Source organism: Pleurodeles waltl, chromosome 4_1 (genome assembly GCF_031143425.1).
Source record: "Pleurodeles waltl isolate 20211129_DDA chromosome 4_1, aPleWal1.hap1.20221129, whole genome shotgun sequence".
Taxonomy (NCBI): domain Eukaryota; kingdom Metazoa; phylum Chordata; class Amphibia; order Caudata; family Salamandridae; genus Pleurodeles; species Pleurodeles waltl.
Genome location: NC_090442.1, coordinates 363,752,987 through 363,771,477, shown reverse-complemented (window position 1 = coordinate 363,771,477; position 18,491 = coordinate 363,752,987). Strand labels below are relative to the sequence as shown.

The 18,491-nt window shown below is 43.8% G+C and overlaps 1 protein-coding gene across 3 annotated transcripts in view; it reads right to left on the bottom strand.

Moving 5' to 3' along the window:
* The window catches only part of PDE3A (phosphodiesterase 3A), a 955,418-nt gene that overhangs the window by 186,284 nt on the left and 750,643 nt on the right, over positions 1-18,491 (bottom strand). For all 3 annotated transcript variants that reach the window (XM_069228518.1, XM_069228521.1, XM_069228520.1), the window contains one exon: positions 16,240-16,459. In XM_069228518.1, coding sequence (XP_069084619.1) covers positions 16,240-16,459 — 220 coding nt within the window. The remainder of the gene's footprint in view (positions 1-16,239; positions 16,460-18,491) is intronic.

Here is an 18,491-nt window from a genome sequence, read left to right as displayed (position 1 = left end):
CATAATTAAACATGGGCTTAGGGCTACTAGCTCTATGAATAAAGTGGTGTCCATAATAGTTGTAACAAAACATGTCACCATGATTATCTCTAAACTGGTAAGCATCTTCATCGTCATAGACAGTATAATATTGCAAATCCGTTAGCATAGAATCTACTGTCTTCACATCCCAATCATCAGAAACAATGCCAGGTATAACAATATCATTCATTGATAATTTGAGGACATACGGTATTTGAATCAATTCAGTGGGACCATATATATCAAACATTACTTTATCCCACACAATTCCATCCGGAACTGGTATAGCAGAAATGTTCACTGTGGACAAGTCTCTTCGAACCATATGAGATGAAAAATGCGGTTTTAACACAGTCTCCACGTGCTCAATGTCAGATCGATCAGGAAGAAAATGACCATGTATTATCAGAAAAAAAGTAACCACAAATCCCAACCATAATAAAATAGTCATCACGGCCAAAAACAGCCAAAAATAGTTCCAAGGAAAAACAAAATATGTTCGTTTAAGCCATCCCAGCAGCCGTCGTGGACCGTGGACAGAAGACATCGAGGACGAGGAGCCGGACCGATCATTATCAGCGTCGTTGAAGCAGCCAGAAGCAGTTCTAGCAAAAGGTGCAACTGTGAACGAAGAAGCAGATGGAGGCTCTCGCCGTGGCACGCTATAAACCACATGTTCAGAAACGTCAGTAGAACGTACAGCAATTTGATCACAAGATTCCATATTAATCGCCGTCGGTGGAACAATCGCAAGATCATCATCCACCCTCCCCAAGCTCGGAGAGGAAACAGTGTCGGTGAAAATCACCTGCAGCGGGACCTCTTCCCCAGTAGTGAGAGGGATTCCGGAACTACTGGGTGTCCCTCTTGGTCTGCTGTGCAGAATCGGCCACATGTTGTAACTTGACATTATCAATGGAAACAAAGCGATTTCCTTTGGCCCCTTGCAGCCGCGGTAAAATCACAGTTCTCGTGCCGCTTACCCCTAACACAGGGACAGGTTCTCGATAAGAAGGACCAAATTCTTTTTTAACTGCGACCTTTTCACGCACTAGATCCCCAATCCTGGGTATCCAACCAGTAGGTGTTACTGGCTCATCCTTAATTCCTGAGGAGGCAGCACTGGCAGAAGAGTTATCTTCGCGGAATTGTTGTAAATCCTGAAAAACAGTGACACGATCATTTATGTCAAAGGGCGTATCTGCCGCCTCCACACCAGGACCATCTAGATCAGGAACATACATTTGTGTTCCAAACAGGCAGTCATATGAAGTACGACCCCCCAGTGACCTTCTAGGCAAGTTATTAAGTGCTCTCTGTACTCCATATAGGTGGGGTAGCCAACCACGACCCGTACCTATAACTCTGGCCGTTAAGGACTGCTTTAAATCACGATTTAAACGCTCCACAACAGAATTTCCCTCGGGATGAAATGGAGACGAGAATTGGAGTTGGACCCCCAACGAAGCCATGGTGTCCCTGAATGCCTTAGAGGCAAAAGCAGGGCCCTGGTCCGAATGAAAAGCCGCAACTGCAAATATATCGACAAAGATGCGCAAATCTTTAATAACAGTGCGAGCGTCAGCCGAGCGTTGTGGCCATACCCATACAAATCTGGAGCACGAATCAACAGCAACCAATATATATTTGTATGCACTATCTGGCGTCAGCGGACCACAATGATCCAAGTACACACACTGTAATGGTTTATTTGAAATCAGAAGGGGCGTCTGATGCGGGCGTCTAGCCGACGACGCTTTAATTTGTTGACAAACGTCACAACAAAGGACATATTGCTTCGTCTCTTTATAGAGACCAGGCCACCAGTAACGAGCCTGTAAAAGTGAAATCGTGGCAGCCACCCCAGCATGTGCAGAAGCCACCCCCTCATGTGCTGCAGAAATCAATCGAGGTCTCTCAATTTTATTGGGAATTTCACGTACACCAATGTCTGGAATTGTAACAGTAGCATTTAGCGCACCATTCAAGCAGTAACTATATTTTGAAGGAAATCCTTTAGGAAAGGGCGTGCCATCAGCCGTAGCCTTTATGGCAGCTGAAATTTCTGTGTCTGGTTTGGAACTCGAATGAGTCACTGCGGCCACAGTGGCGACAGCCACTGCCGATTTCGCGGCTTCATCAGCCAAAGCATTCCCAGCAACGTGTATTCCAACGCGCTGGTGTCCAAGTGTATGCACAACATGGACTTTAGGAAGCGTTTCCTTCAGATCCGGAACCTTACCCCACAACATTTTATGCTTAATGGTGTTGCCTCTAGTATCTCTGAACCCATTCATCTTCCAATAGTGTAAATATTTGTTGAAAGACTGCACACAGTAGTAGGAGTCACAGACCAGCAAGGTTAAAAGTGCCGGATCCGCGTGCCCCAACGCTAACAATAGAGCTTTGAGCTCAGCCAGCTGTGCCGTGCAATCTCCCAAGGTTTTAGTATAAGTATGTCGGGGGCAGAACACTTCCCCCTCCATAGTGCCGCTCACCACCGCACATGCAGCAGAATACTGTTGTTTAGTCCCAACCGCTGGTTGCGCAGAGCCATCAGTATACATGACCACTTCATATTGGTCAATAGGCAATGTACCAGCAGGAACAGGGTATTCTATTTCGTATTGAAGAAATTCTTGAGTCTGCAGTTTAGGGTCAAATACATAATCTACATCAGTGGCTGTCAAAGACGTAGCCCATTGTATCCATCGCGGGTGTAAAGCTTTCGAATTAGGAACACTCGCTTTTGTAACAGCCTCCAAGGCCGGAACCGGGGAAACGACAACTATGCGTTGACCCTGGGCCAGCGGTCTTTCTTTAATAACAGCCATCTGTACTGCAGTGAGAATTTTCTCAGTTTGTGCAAAACGTTGCTCTGCAGCAGAATACAAGTGAGACTTGTATGCAATCGGGACAGTCTCCCCTTCATTAAAGGTGACATAAGTAAACCCAACAGCCCCAGGTATCACCCTGATCACTAAATGTGTCTTATTGTCCCGTGTGTGTAAGTGTTTAACTGCTAAAAGATCACTCTGTAATTCTCGCAGTATGTGTGTATGTTCAATCATCCAAAATGTACTCGAAAAATTCGGGCGAATCAACTCTTATAAGGGTTTTATACGCGTTGCATAATCAGGAATGTAAGTTCTGCCAAAATTCAGAAACCCCAACAATGACTGGAGCTTCCGAACCGTATTAGGAGGCTGCAATAAAGCACATTTCTCCAAAAAATGTGGCGCTAGGCTCTTGCCCTCACTCGACAACTCATATCCCAGGAAAATGACGCTGAGGAAGGCAATCTTTGATTTCTTAAAATTAAACTTATAGCCAATATCGGCAAACCCCACAACAATGCGCGATACACGCCTTAGATGTTGCAGAATCTCATCATCTGTCAGATATATGTCATCAACATATGATAATGCTTCAGGGTCGAACTCATGCAGCATTTCAGTTACACGAGCCGAAAACAGTCCTGGGCTATTCTTATACCCCTGAGGCAAACGACAACATTTTTTCTGAGAGCCAAACGCACTGAAACAGGTATAGTCCCGACTCTCGGGCGCTATATTCTGGCAGAAAAATCCATTCGAGATATCTAATGTTGTCTTGTATTTTCTACGCACTATATTATTCATAAGCGCTGCGCTGTGTGAATTCTGTATTGCATATGTGCGTGTATGACTATTTAAATGTCGGTAATCCACCACTATCCTATATGAATGGTCCGGTTTAGCAACCGGAAACAAGGGATTATTCATCGGCGAGACACAGGGCTCAACTACACCCTGATACTCCAATTGTGTAAGAATTTTTCTAACCGATGCCCTAGCTGCAAATTTGATAGGATATTGCGCTTGTGGCTGAGGTTCGCTCTTTATCGGAATTACATGATAAGGTGATTGTCTGTCCCACCCCACGTTATTTCTATACAAGGCGGGAGCCTGTGCCAGAGCCCATGATTTACTATAGGACTCCGCGAGTTCTCTCGGAACAAGTGTAATAACCTCCTCCCCAACTGGACAGTCGCGAACAAAGTCAGGTGGCCAATCTTGTTCGGCCAACAGAACATCATATGATTTTACCACATGGTCCCAAAAAATGGCGTTTATAGAACGGTCAATGTCCCCTTCCAATCGCAGAGTCACTTCATATACTCTATCAGAGACACGCATATCCGCCGTCTCGACTTGTATGAAGTCATCAGTTGCTTTCACCTCCAGATGCTCTAGAAGACTCCGGCGAACTATTGTGACCTCTGCCGCGCTGTCTAACAGTGCTAACGCCCATGTCTTGTTCATCAAGAGAACTCTCTTCTTGAGTGGCATGTCTAACTGAGACAGCTGCCACTTTCTTCTTTTTAAATTGCTGTTTCTGTTGCAGCGGTTTCTCTTCTTGTTTAATAGAAACCTCCGCTGAGCGTTGTGAATCCTGTCTCGGTTTCACGTACTCCGTCCTCCGCTCTGACCGCCCACCTCTCTCACTTCTCTTTTCCGAGGAGTCCTGAAAGGAACGAGATTGGCGTGTATCAGTATATTGATATCTATCAGGCGTCTTCAAAGTATCCCTATTCCTGAGATTATACTTATTCTGTGGGGTCTCCGGTTGCGGAGACTGCCCACCATCTTTCTTCGGTGTTTGCTGTTTCTTTTCCCAGCGCTTTTTCGAACCCTCAGGTTGTTGCTGTTTAGCATTTTCTTTATTATTTTTACCCTGTAACTGGGGTTTTTGTGGTCTAGCCCCTAGGCTGTCACGACCAATACTAGAATATGTTTCCGCTATTATTCTCGGAAGCTCCCGCTCCTGATTAAGCAGCGGTACATCCCGAAGACGCATACGCACTGCTAGTGCTACTGCCTCTCCTTTGAGATTACTCAAAATAATAGAAGAAACTGAGGCAAAATTGCCCAGCAACTGCATGCCCAAATCCAAGGCAGGGGCAGCCCCATATTCATCCTGAATCTGTTTAAGTACGTCCGGTAAATTAGCTAATGTATGTGTACCGTGTGCCGTAGTGTAGAGCGCGGCAAACACCGTACCCCAGGTATTACAAAGGTCCACCGGAGGAACCATCCCGTACGGCAAACACATCGTCAAAATTCTATGTTTATCCTGAGGTCCCGTATGGGGAAATACTGCTTCCAGCGTATTAATTTTTTGCGCCAGCCAAAACGGAGTCTCCTCTCGTTTAGCCGGTACCTTACCCATAACTGAGTGTACAGTGGCCGGATTAAGACCCGGAACCACAGCCTGTGGGTGCGCTGGAGCAGCACGCGCTGCATTCATATTTAATGTCTGCATCACAAACTGAACTAATCGTCTATATGTAGCCGTTAATTCTGTATATAAACGACGAACATCAACCACTGCCAATTGAGCAACCGCAGGATGTGGTGTATATGTAGCCAATAAAGGCCAGGTAGGACCATCATTACTCAGTGGACCTAACCTAACTTGTGCTATTGTGTGTGGGAGGGCGCCATCAAGCCAATTATGGTGTTCTTGATAAGATAGAGGTGTTTCTAAATAAGCGTAAGCCCTGTATTGTCCAGGGACATTCGCAACTGTGTATTCGTGAAAAGTATTTGTTCCCCCATCCACTGCTGGAAATGCGACCCAAGAATAAAAAAGTTCCGTTCTATAGGCTGCATGGGCGTCCACCACAAAAGTGACTGGACCCCCCTGGACTGTCAGTCCATGTGTCAACAGATGTCCCGTGAGCGGATGTCGCATATTAATTGCTATGTTCACTACATTAGGATTCGCCATTTTATAAAAAACGGCTTCAGGTCAGAGAAGGCACACCAATATCGGGGTCTTTCCTTTCAAAGTTCAAGCTTGAACAACCAACCACTAAGCAATAGGAAGCACCTATGCCGTGGCGGCGGAAACCCTCAGCCCCACGGACGTCTCCGTATACGGAACCAAGGAGTCAAAATATATATATGAGACCAAGAGAGTAAGTCGGACCTAATCATTAGAGCCAGACCCCACGTTGGGCGCCATGTCGCGTGGGCTCTCATTATTCTAAATGAGACTACTGGATTTCTAGGTAGCAGGATCTATAACGGTGTGGGGGACTGAGTCTGACCAACGTGTAAAGAACTCTGTCACCCTAAATCCGGTTTTTGCTCCGGCTAACTAGCAGTGCCTCATTTCTCCCATGTGGAAGGAATGATTTGGCAGCCGAGCACATGACATCTATGGAACTTCTCAGGGAAGTCGTGGTTACTCAGATCCAAACCAACTCTCTTATTTCCAATATGATCTCATATACAAATGACAAAGACAGTATAAGTTTTATATAATGTTTTAATAAAATGACTGTATTTTAGATATTAAGGCGTGAGCCGCAATAACCAGAACGATACAACACAGTAGGATTGTAATAGTTACCAGGAGAGTAAAACATAAAAACAAAGCTATCATATTGTCAAACAGTTTCTACTCTCCCTCTGCTTGTTCTATCTAGAGCACAGCATGTTAAGCTTCTAGCTTGCCTATTAGAATCACTGTGGAGACATCAGCCCTCATACCTGAGCAAAGACCTGTGATCTTGGTTCAGCATCTGCAACGAGGCAGTCAGCGTCAAGTTGTGGTTCCCTGGTCGGAATCTTCCTCTTGCGTGTATTGGGACAAGGAAGTGATTTTATAACTAACATGTCATCGTGATCACAAAATGTCCCTACGCAGGAATGCCAAGTCTAAACTCTTACCACGTCTATCGGCAATGTACCAGACTGTATCCTTGACTGAAGCACAGAGTAAATATGTTATGGAGAACTCCAGTGCTGAAGTAGGCAAAACAGTGTGATATGAATAAAAAACAACACCGTAGAACTGGCTATTTGAAAAATAACAGTACGAAGCCTAATGAAAAGCATGTAGAGCAAAGTACACAGAGGCTCTAAGCTGTCAGCAAATGAATAAAATATATTCAGGGCAAAAGTGCACAAAGGCCTAAAGCCTGAAGCTAAAGCGCAAGGAATACGTAAAACTAACCACACTACAAACTGTTAAAATGTAAAACTGTGTGACTCACTGCTGGGGAGGTGGGAGGGCATACATGAATCTACAGCACTACAAACTGCAGACCAATTGCGCAAAGCAATGTTTTCCGTTTGCAGCATGTGCTGCTGTAGTTCACTTGCCCTGAACAGACCAAAAGGCAGGATGCCTCTCCCTAAAGTGGTGGCTTGCAAGCAGGGGCAGAAGATGTTTGGAATAACGTTTTAAGTAGAGTTTGCCCAATGTGTGCTGCTTGCCAGGCATGAATATCCACATGGTAATTTTTGGTAAAAGTGTGATTAGGAGACCTTGTTTCAGTTTGACATACGTCTTCATGTGAAATGTTACTTAGGAAAACTATAATGGCTTCCTTTTTCTGAGTAAAATGTGCTCTAGGCACAGGGTTCTATGTGCTTGGTGTTGACATAACAAATAAATACATCTGACCAACAATCTGGCAAGGTCTGCTTCGGAAATTGTCCTTCCAGTGTGGTGCAGGCCAGAAGCTACAAAGAGTTGCTTGGTCCTCCCAAAGGACTGGTTTCCCATGGATAGAACAGTTGGTGATGTTCCTATGGAATTACACTACTCTCTGTGGCACGTATGGAAGCCATCTAGTCAGTATCCCTCCCTGAGCTTTAACTTACCGTTGTGGAAAGGGGAGTTTAGTAAGGGGAGAAGGAAAGCAATGGCACAAGGAAGCCACCTCCCACTTATGTAAGGCAGAGCATCCCGACTCCAAAGAGAGATGCTGGAAAATGAGATGGTCCACTAAATCCTTCACATTTTCACCTAGAGGCAGGTCAGGGAATAAGAGGACAGCACGGGAGGATGGGGGAGGGGGTAGAGAAAGAGAGCGAGCGAGAGAGAGATACTAAAAGTGATGCTAGTCTACTAAACCTGATTTTCACTTACAAATAGAGAGATTACCTGGTAATGTGATAGAAGCAAGATCACTAGCACAGGTCCATCAGCGCCAGTCTGAGTTTTAATAAAGAGATGTAGAAGACACCTTTTGGAGACATTATCCATCTGGGAAAAGAATCACTGTGAATGGAAGCAAAGTCCTATGAATGGATGCAAAGTCCTACCAATGGTACTGACCTCTAATGAAGTAATAGGTTTTTTTAAATCTTTGGATGTCATAAAATTTGGAATGGTTTTTGGATGGTTAATTTTTCAAGACAGGCATTGACAAAACCCATCCAATAAAGTTCATAGATGGCAGTGGTAGGGGAGGAAAAGAGCAAGCGAATGCCCTTAACCAATTCAGCAAGAAATCATTGACCATGGATTGTGGGTGTGGTTACACGGAGGCAAACATTTGTCATTTTGAGTTCAGACAAATGGAAAACAAATCTACCCCTGTGGTCCACCACCAATGGAAGCATTGTTAAATCACCTGGGTGCTGATTACCCATTCATGTGATGGCCTATGCATCCTAATGAGCAGATATGCAAGGACATTTTCCACTCTCCAAACGTATTTCGCCAGGGGGATGATGTGAGAATTTGGGTGTACTATATGGTGTGGCTGGGAAGCCCTTTCGTGCAGTACGCTCGCAAATACCATCCTGGGTCCAGTCAGGTACTTTAACCTAAGCTTAGGCTCAACCCTGGGTAGTTTTGGCTACACGCAGTAAGGATTAGCAAAGGAACAATGTTTAAAGCATTTAACTGCACCAAACAACAGATTAATAAAGTCACACAACTTGAAAGTAACAAGACACCAATTTATAATAGGTAGACTTTTGTAAATTTTTAGATACCTTAGTTGTCAAAATCCACTGCAGGGTTCCAGAGATACAGATTTTAGAATAAATATTTTTTTTATCAACTGATAACAAGCTTAACAAAAAATGTGAAAACTTTTGAAAAGTTTGTAAAAGTTAGTTTGACAACTCTGACCAGAGTTATACAACCAGGTCTGGCAGGACAGAGGTCTTGGGGCGAGCAAGGATACTTTGGACAGTTACCTGGTCACCACTGAGTTTTTAGAGCAAGATCCAAACTTAACAGGATGACCAACAAAGACAACGGTGGAGTTTTACTGATGCTGAGCGATGCAGGCTTAGGATGCTCCTGATGCTGTGTGGTCAACAAGGGGGAAGTCTGGTTGATTCCTCGGTCCATAGGTGAATGGAGGCAAGGTCCCACAAAATGGATCCATGGATCTCGGGGTCCCACAAAATACTATTTGCAGGAGTCCAAGGGCTGCCGATGGAGACCTTTCGCTTTTGCAAAAGAGTGGTCAAGGTGTGAACATTTAGTGTAGGTTAGTGTCTCTGTTGGCTGACGAATCCGGTCACAACCAACACCCATGGGTCCAGCAGACATAGGTGCATTTTTTGGCTATCTCAAATTGTCCTTTGGGGTGGCTGGTGTCCAGTGGCGGCACAACATCTGCGGTGGCTACTAGAAAGGCGATTTAGGTTCTTCCAGCTGTATTGTTCCCAGTGCTGTTCTGAGAGGTCATCCAACTGACCATTTGAGTCTCTGCTTCAGATCAGGGGTGGGAATCATCTTTTCCTTAAGCCAGGCACACAGAATAAGTTCCTAATTCCACTGGCTCACAGTGCAGTAGGTGCTCTGGTGCCACACCCTCCCTTTGTGCGCTTATACAGGTGCAAGGTGGTATTCTCCTCGCCCAGTTTCCAAGCCCAGCGAGTACTGAGGGTCAATGTGCCAGGGCTGCCATATTTATTCCAGGAAAGTGCTCTGAGGAGAATATGCAGTCACTAGCCAAAGGGTCACTGGTTCCCCTCCTACTGATGAGCTTCCTGTGACGTATGGCACCTGGTCATCCTATTGTTGTGTAGCCATTTTAGATATAGTTTTATACACATTATTTTTTTTCGCAAACTAGGCCTGCCGCTGTGCACTTTAACCCAGATATATTTTATTAAGCTTTGTTTTTATTATTTTAACAATAGCCACATTTGTGGTCTTGTTTTATTTTCTCTGTTCTTTGCCTAGGCCAATACTGTGTTCTTAAACCAGGCATTTCTTTCACTCTGTGCTTTTCTCAAGGCTGCAGTAACATAGGTTGCCAGCAAAAGTGGTATGCTTTGTCTCTAATGTTCACAGTAGCATACACACTCTAACATGTGGATCCTTTCTTGAAACATCAAGTGTTTTATTATAAAACACTACTTTGACCCATGTACGTTAGAGGGAGATTCCAGCCAGATGACCATGAATGCATGCTGATTCTGAGTGCTTCGCTGCTGCTGCTTATGTAGACTACGGGCCTCTTGCTCAGGTATGGGGGATGATGTCTTCCCAGGGGAACCTGAAGGGCTGAATTAGAGCTTAACATGCTGTGCTCTAACATAGCCTAGGTAGGAACTATTCTTAAAAACCATAGTGACAACATGATAGTGTTATTTTTGTGTTTTATTCTCCTTGTCATAATTTTAATCCTGTCTTGCTTCATCGTCCAAGTTATTGCAATATATGTTTTATTATCTAAGATGCAGTTGCTTCAATAAAACCTTAATGAACTATATACTCTGCCTCTGATTGTCCTTGCATATATGAGACTAATATAACAGAGAGAAACGGATGAGATCTGAGTGACCGCGATTTCCCTGAGGAGTCATTTGTGTCATGCGCTCAGTTGCCCAATCGTCCCTGCTCTTGGGTGCAGATGAGGCACTGCTAGTTAGCCGGAACAAACCCGGATTAGGCCGACAGGTATCACCTGGTGTGCGTTCAGACCCAGTCTCCTGCAGTATAGGTGATTCTGTCGCCCAAATCCAGTAGTCTCATTAGGATAATGAGAACCTACGCAACACTCTAATGCCACATTCTTGCACCCTTTAAGATGGCTTGACCTTTTCTCAGTCGTCAGCAGCAAGGTAGCCCACCCTAGAAGTGTGACTACCTGACAGCAACACGCCCAAGGTAAAACCAGTTTGGGGGTGAGTTTTCCCTCTCTGGCCTTATCTCCATGCTGTCTACAGGAACAAAAGGCATCTTATTAAGGGGTGTTGGGCCGGGCGGTCCATCAAACGTGGCTTCCCCTTTAAAGCACACCACTGGGCTAACCCTCCGAGTGGCCATCCTACCAGAGGAAGTGGCACCTTGCTGCTGTGGCACTGCCTTTGTTCCTGAGCCTGTGAGTCCTTCACATGGCTCCCCAGGTGGTCAGAAAACTGTCTGTGTGTGTGAATGCCTTTGCAAGGCAGCTGGATGAGCAGAGCACATAGTGGCAACTTTCCTAAAGTTGCCTACCTTTAATAGTGACACTAATTTTGACCTGGGCATCAGGTCGCATTTAATGCCATGATCAACTTGATACCTTACATGACCCAGTTTGGTAGTCCCAGTCAAAAGTTAGCCAGGTTGGGATGCCACCCGATTCCTCTGTATTAGCCAATAGGGCTACTAACTTTACCCACAACAAAATGACAATTTAAAAGTGTTGCTGCTAAGACATATTGTAAAACAAATGTTTTACTTAACAAAATGTAGTTCCCTGCCTAAGGACCCTATAAGCTTCCCTTAGCGGAGACTCGCCTGTCACAATAAGGGTTAGGGTGGCTTTGCCGTTGGTTTAAATGGCAAAGTCAAACTGGCAGTGGTAGCATTGTCCTTCCAGTTAGCAGTGGCAGCCTGGAGCCATTTTCTATCTTGTAACACAAAGGGTGGCACAAACTGTGTTGCAGCCCTGAGTGGACACTGTCTTACATGCCCTGGGTACCATATACCAGGGACTTGTAAGTAAGTCAGGCCTTGCCAACTGGGTGTATCCAATTTGACATGCAATGTTTATAGGGTTGAAACATTAGCACTGAGGCCTTGGAATCAGGCCTCAGTGCACTTTCAGAGTCGAAATACCAGCAGCATCTCTCCAAAAACGAGGAACTGAATATGCAAAAAGAGCCTGATGCAAATAGGACCTGATGACAAAGAGCCCTATACCTAACCTGGAATGGCATCCATGTCCCCTTATTGTAGTTGGTAGTATATGGTGGTCATGTAAAACATCTACAGTGCTAGCTGATTTACCATTAGTTCAATACACTAGTATGTATGCAAAGTTGGTACAGAGACCATTGGCCCTGGGTTGTGCGCAGGACCATTTGTGCTTCCCAGCATTTGAGTGCTGGATCTCTATTTGCCACTTGTGGCTGGCGATTGAGAAATGCCCTACCCAGTAACAAGTTCTTCATGTAACGCCAGGGAAGCCTGTGCCGAACTCTGGGCTCCACCCACACTGGATCTGCCCACCAACTGGCCATCTGTGACCACTATCTCACAAAGCACTCTTGCAGAGTGTGTATTTGGTCAAGTACTTGGTACTGTCACAATATAAGATGCGAACATTACCAACAGTTTCATTATTATTCCCACTGTCAGAGGGCAAGATGTCTTGTAAAGAGGAAGCAACCTATGAAACTCCAACACTCTAAGCCGTTGTGATACGCTTTGCCTGTCACTGTTTTGAGTACGGTTGTGTCTGGTGGAAGTAGAGGGGAGATTTTTGGACCTGACGGTGAACATCAGTGAGAGAGCTTGTTGAGTGAGATTGAGGAACTGAGTGTGAGTGAGGTACTGCACTCAGCATTGCTCTTTACCAGCTAGTCATCCAGGTATGGAAAGAGATGAATGCCTTTGTGCCGAAGATGCGCTGCTACTATTGCCACGCAATTGGTGAACACTTACAAGGCTGTTGTGACTCAAGAGGTAACACTTTGAACTGATAATACACTTCACTTACCACAAAATTGAGGTAACAGTGGTGTGCTGGGTGAATGGAGATGTAGAAGTAGGCATCCTTGAGATTGAGGGTTGCCATGTAGTCCCTGACTTATACTAGCAGAATGACTTCAAGAGTTGTCATTTTGACTTGATGTGTGATTGAGCAGTCAGAGTTTCAACATCGATTGCAACAGCCCATCTTTATTGGGGGTGAAACAGTACAGGAATACACTTCCTTGCGGGAGTGCTGGAAGAGGTTCAAGTGCTCCCTTTAAAGTAATGCCTTCACTTCTTCCTGCAGCAGCCTTTGTTAGTATTTGCTGATGCTGTGCAGGTGTGTGGGATACTGGGTGGTCTGCTAAGAAATTCCAGGCAATAGCCGAGGGTGGGAATCGACTGTACCCACACATGCAAGGTTAATTCCTCTCTGGCCAAAACTGCCCAATCGCGCAACCCCGATACTTGGGAAGAATGCGCGCTTGACCTAATTAAAATTACAAAAAAATAATAAAGTAGAGGTTTCAAAGTTTAAAATTAAAAGTTTAAAAGTAGAGCTTTGATAGTTTAACAACTATAACAAGCTAAACACACCTTAATCATGAAGTGGCGGGTAAACTCACCCCGCTCAGCAACCTCATGACACAATACATTATTAGGCTCGGTTGAAGCAGAGAGCAGGGCGCTGCGGCGCAAAGACGAGAGGTCTCCATGGAATGGGATTCAATCCTCATTTGTCTCCAAAATTTAAACAGGTACAACTCCCTTCCCATTTGATCTCACTATATAATCGAATCAAATGCTTCTTAGTGAAATTCGTCTCCTCGAACACTAAACCTGTTAGCATCAGCTCCCCAGGCCCTATATGGAATCAGAACGTGAGCCGCCACACCCTACCCTACCCTACCCTTTTTTTTTTTTTTTTTTTACCTTTATTTACCCTAAATATGGTCGATATTGTTGTGTTGCGCTTTCCTCCAAATGAGCCTCGGATGCTGTTCAAAAGTTAAGTTTACGAAACCGGCACGGAACCCAGCGTTCACTGTCTAAGCACTACAATATGAAGAAATTATACTTTGATCATATGCTGAAGATGAAAATAAGAACTGTAATGTAACAGTGTACTGACAGATGTCACATTTATTTAGCATGTGCCAGTTTACTTTTCTCTCCTATATTAAAATGCTTGTACTGTGTTACAAATGCCAGTAAAAACATTATACAAAAATATGAGGGAGTTCAGTTTTTGGTTCAGTGAAGAGCAAGGAAACTCAACAGGAAAGAGGTTGAAAGTTGGGTGAAGCATTCAGCCAACACATGAAACAAGAAATCTGGCTGTAAAAAGAACTTTCATCGAGAACAAACTCGCTGCGTGCTTTGTGAAAGTATTCCATCTTGTGAATGTCCACAGGATTCCATGGATGAACCGTTTTGGGGACCTTTCGATGATTTATGGTGTGCTTTATAAAAGTTTCTTTGACTTGTGAACCACTTGGGAATTGCAAACCATTCATTAAGTTTTCTATTTCATGACATGGTTTTTGTACCTTCACCCTCTGCCCTTTTCTCAGACCGTGTAGGCAGAATTCCACGAACCACAGCTGTTTCACTAGCACGTTCTAGGAAACAAAAACCACTCATCCATGACATGTAAGACAGTTTAAAACCAGGCATTCCAGTACCCTGTAGTAGAAATGTTCTATGGAGATTGGGAGGGCATAGGTAGAAGAAGAGGCTTTTTTTCAAGTACAGTAAGTAAAGGTAGCTCTACAACATATTTGAAACAATGTGGTTACGTTTTAGTTATAATGGAGTGACTGAATAGAGAAATAAGGCACAGGAGTACAGTGGAAGTAAGCATCAGAAGTAAAATACGTTCTGGGTACAATAATCATTGCTGCATCTGAGTAGGAGCATGGACAGAAAACTGTAGAGGGTAGCAGAGAGGAGATAGGGAGTGGTGGGAGTGAAGAAGGGGGGAGGCCAGTAGTGAGGGTGTGTCTAGCTGATGGTGATCTTGGAGGAGAGATCCAGTACAAATTCCTTGCCTGAGAGTACATAAGTGTGCATGGCAGGGAGATTAAGGGCCTGATTTAGAGTTTGGTGGAGGGTTTTACTCCATCACAAACGTAAAGGGTATCCGTCCGCAGTATTACAATTGCATTACAGCCTATGAAACTTGCAATATGACAGATGGGATATCTGTCACGTTTGTGACAGAGAAACCTCTTCACCAAACTCTACAGTAGGCACTAAGTTACTAGGTGCATGCTAGATATTGGGAACTAAGGCCCTCATTCCGAGTGTGGTGGTCTTAAGACCGCAACACTCATGGTGGCAGTCTTACAGCCTCAGGCCCGGCGGTAAAGACCACCGTATTATGACTTTGGTGATTTGGCTAAAGCAAAACTGCCACAACGCCACCAGTACCGCCAGGGAGGTCCGATCGCTGGGCCGGAGGTGAGTATCTCTGGCACGGCGATCTGCTGTAAGACCGCCGGTGGTATTACGAGTCAGCACACCGCCATGGAAACCCTGGTGGTAACGCACCCGGCGACAGGAATCCCCATTTGAGTTAGTTATTTACATAAATAGTTCAGATTTCACAAACATGCAAAGACTTCAGTTTGTCTATGTTCCTAAACCACAGACCATTTTGATATCATGGTGGATCCCTACTGTTATATTGACTGTATTTACACTCTGAAAGCACTGCTTCGTTCACGAGAAAACACTGACTCATTTGCACATGACTGATGGAACTATGCAGCATAGGTTTAGCACAGCTGTCGCCTAAAATACTGGGAGAGGGAGAAGGAGAGAGGGAGAAGGAGAGAGGGAGGGTGAGAGAGAAAGAGTGTGTGTATGTGTGTGTGTTTTTGTTTAACACACACTGCGAAGATCAGATAGGTCCTCACAGAGATGGTAAAACCTGACAAAACCATACACCAGCTCTAGGACGACCAGCACACTCAATTGATTGGTCCCCCTGTTTGGATCCTTGGACTGCTAAAGCCCACGCTGGGATGCAGCCAAACTTTGAGGGAGATCAGTTCAAAATTCCTCCATGTCTCTCACAGCTTTCCCCACATATATAATGTCTCAAGGTGCTGTGTCTTTGCTGTGACTGACACAGGCATTACACCACACAGAGGTACTGTAGTACAGGCACTACGCACGTAACACAACCTAAGGTTGTGGCAAATACAAATAGTTTTTCCTTAAGTACAACTTTATCCACCTGGAAATCATTATTAGGAAGGTATTCAGATATAGATTGGGTATTTTTTTGTAAGCAAGTCTCGTTCTAGTTAGCATCACTGGAAATCTGACACTTTTGTCAAAGTATATTTGAGTATTGTGATGTGAATGACCATTTAAAAAAAAATGATTTTTTTAAAACACTGACCAAAGTCACCTCCACCTTGAGGAAGTCCTTCCTGATGCTTATATAAGGTTACGTTACAATTTTAAAACACTAAAGACAAGAAGGGCTTTGCTTACCTACTACACACAACAGGAGGTCCCAGAAACGGGTCCGGAACTTCAGGTGCACTGTGTGTCCCAGTTAAAACCCTGTGAGGGCTTAGTGTTGTCTTGGCTTTGAGGTCTGCACTGTCCGGAAACTGTGCTGCAGAACTTTTGCTGGTGGGGCTGCTGGTTGGGGTCCCCTGGATGGGTGAATGGCACGGGGAGGTGAGAGGTGAAATGTTTGGAGGTATACCTAGCAAAAAAATACTGTTTGTCATTAAAACACAAAGGGTGTTTAATAAACTGATCTACATATGCAATACCAAGCCAAAGGTAATCCTACAAAGAACTGTCCCAATAAGAATAGAACACAAACCAGTATACAAACTTTAAAGTGTTAAAGAAAAAAGATTAACAACCATTTATATGTATATATACACTCATTGATTATTCGAATAATTAGAACAAGAGACAAACATGCATGCTTGCTTACTGATCACTACCAAACTATTTTGGGGCAAGATCACTCTAATATACTACTGCAGAGTCTGCTTGCTGTAATGAAAATGGTTAATGCAGCATTAACATGAGTAGTTACATTGAAAATAAGCATTGCAGTACAGAATAATGGGATTGCCGCAAAATTACTCAGCTATATCCATTAATTTAGTAAAAATATGTGTTTCAAATATCCCTTGTCTATTGTTCTGTTCACTTTTCACATTTGGTGCAGAAAGACAGGAAGAAGGCAGAAAAAGAGGAAAACGACTGAAGATAAATTCTGTTTTTAATGTAATAACGTAGGCAACTTTATTGTTGAAAAAGGAAGAAAAGGAATAAAATTGATCTGGGATTTTCTTATAAGTGTCTAGAAGAAAGAATAGTGAAATACGAATATTCAGCTATGAATACACTTCTGAAATTAGAACGGGGTAAATAGTGAAACAAAGGAGAAAGGCATCATGTAGAGTAAGAGGGTTGATATAGTGACTGTAGGAAAGAGGATTATTATTTGGGGTGGACAAGCGTCCACCACAAACAATAAGGCTACCTCCTGCTAGATGTCACACAAATTAAATTAAATAAACCTGTGCTCAAACCGGTGTAATGTATTAGAAAGCAGTAAATCAAAGGCAATGTAAATAGTATTTAGCAAGTACAAACACAATAGAAAAAGTCACACATAACACGATACAACCCCACAACCAACGTTACATTAAATAAAAACATTTTATGAGTAAAATAAAACCAAAACATAAAAAATCCAATAAGGGATCCATTCATATGAATTTTTAAAGAACTAAAATGAAAAGCACCAAGAAAAATGAAGAACTGATGCAGATCAACAGTCACAGTAGACCAGGACCCAGGTGCAATTTCAAGCTGACCACAATGGAGCCCAGGTCGGATATACTAAGTGGGTTGATCCCAGTGAAAGTCTGGAAGCCAAAAAGTTCAAAGAAGCTTCCAGTACCACTTCAGAAAGTGAAAAACTCCCTTTTCTAAAGAACAGTTTTGAAATGTATCCTAAATCCCTGTGCAGAAGGAAAAGCCTCTCCCTATAAGATGCTGCTGAAACTGTAGTTGCTGATGTGGAACTGCCGAAAACTGGTTCCGCTGGTGCCCCGGAGTTTCTGGGGTTTCTCACTGAAACGTTTCCAAGTACCAACTCAAAATTGGCCTAATTAAGAGTTTGGTGGATTGGTTACTCCGTCACAAACGTGATAGATATCCCGTCCATTGTATTACGATTTCCATAGGATATGATGGAATCGTAATACAGTGGACGGGATAACCGTCATGTTCGTGACAGAGTAATTTCATCCGCCAAACTCTAAATTAAACCCTTAGTCATTTTTTAAAGAGGTTCGGAGATCTCTGTGGGTTACGAAGCTGAAATCCAATGTGTCACTGTGGAACTGCTGGTTGGATACTTTTTCCAGTGGGTCCATCTGAAGCTCTAGAGGAAACGTTTTCAAAAGTTTACCAACTTTCTTCTGGTGCCCAAACAGGTACAAAATTCAACTCCTAAGCTCAACAGGACAGCACTTTGAAACTCTCAGGATGTGTAATAGAGGCCACCAGTAATGTCTAGTCCCAGTCCATTTGCACTGGCATTTTTATGTTCCTATGGCCATCCAAGGATCAGTCTTATGATCCTTGGAGATTTTTCTGTTGTTGGATTTTAAACAGATGCCAAGTGAAGCAGGTTCAGTCTGTCTGATATCTTTCCCCAAATCCAGCAGTGTTCTGAGGGGGGTAGCTGGGTGAGGGTCCAACTTTTT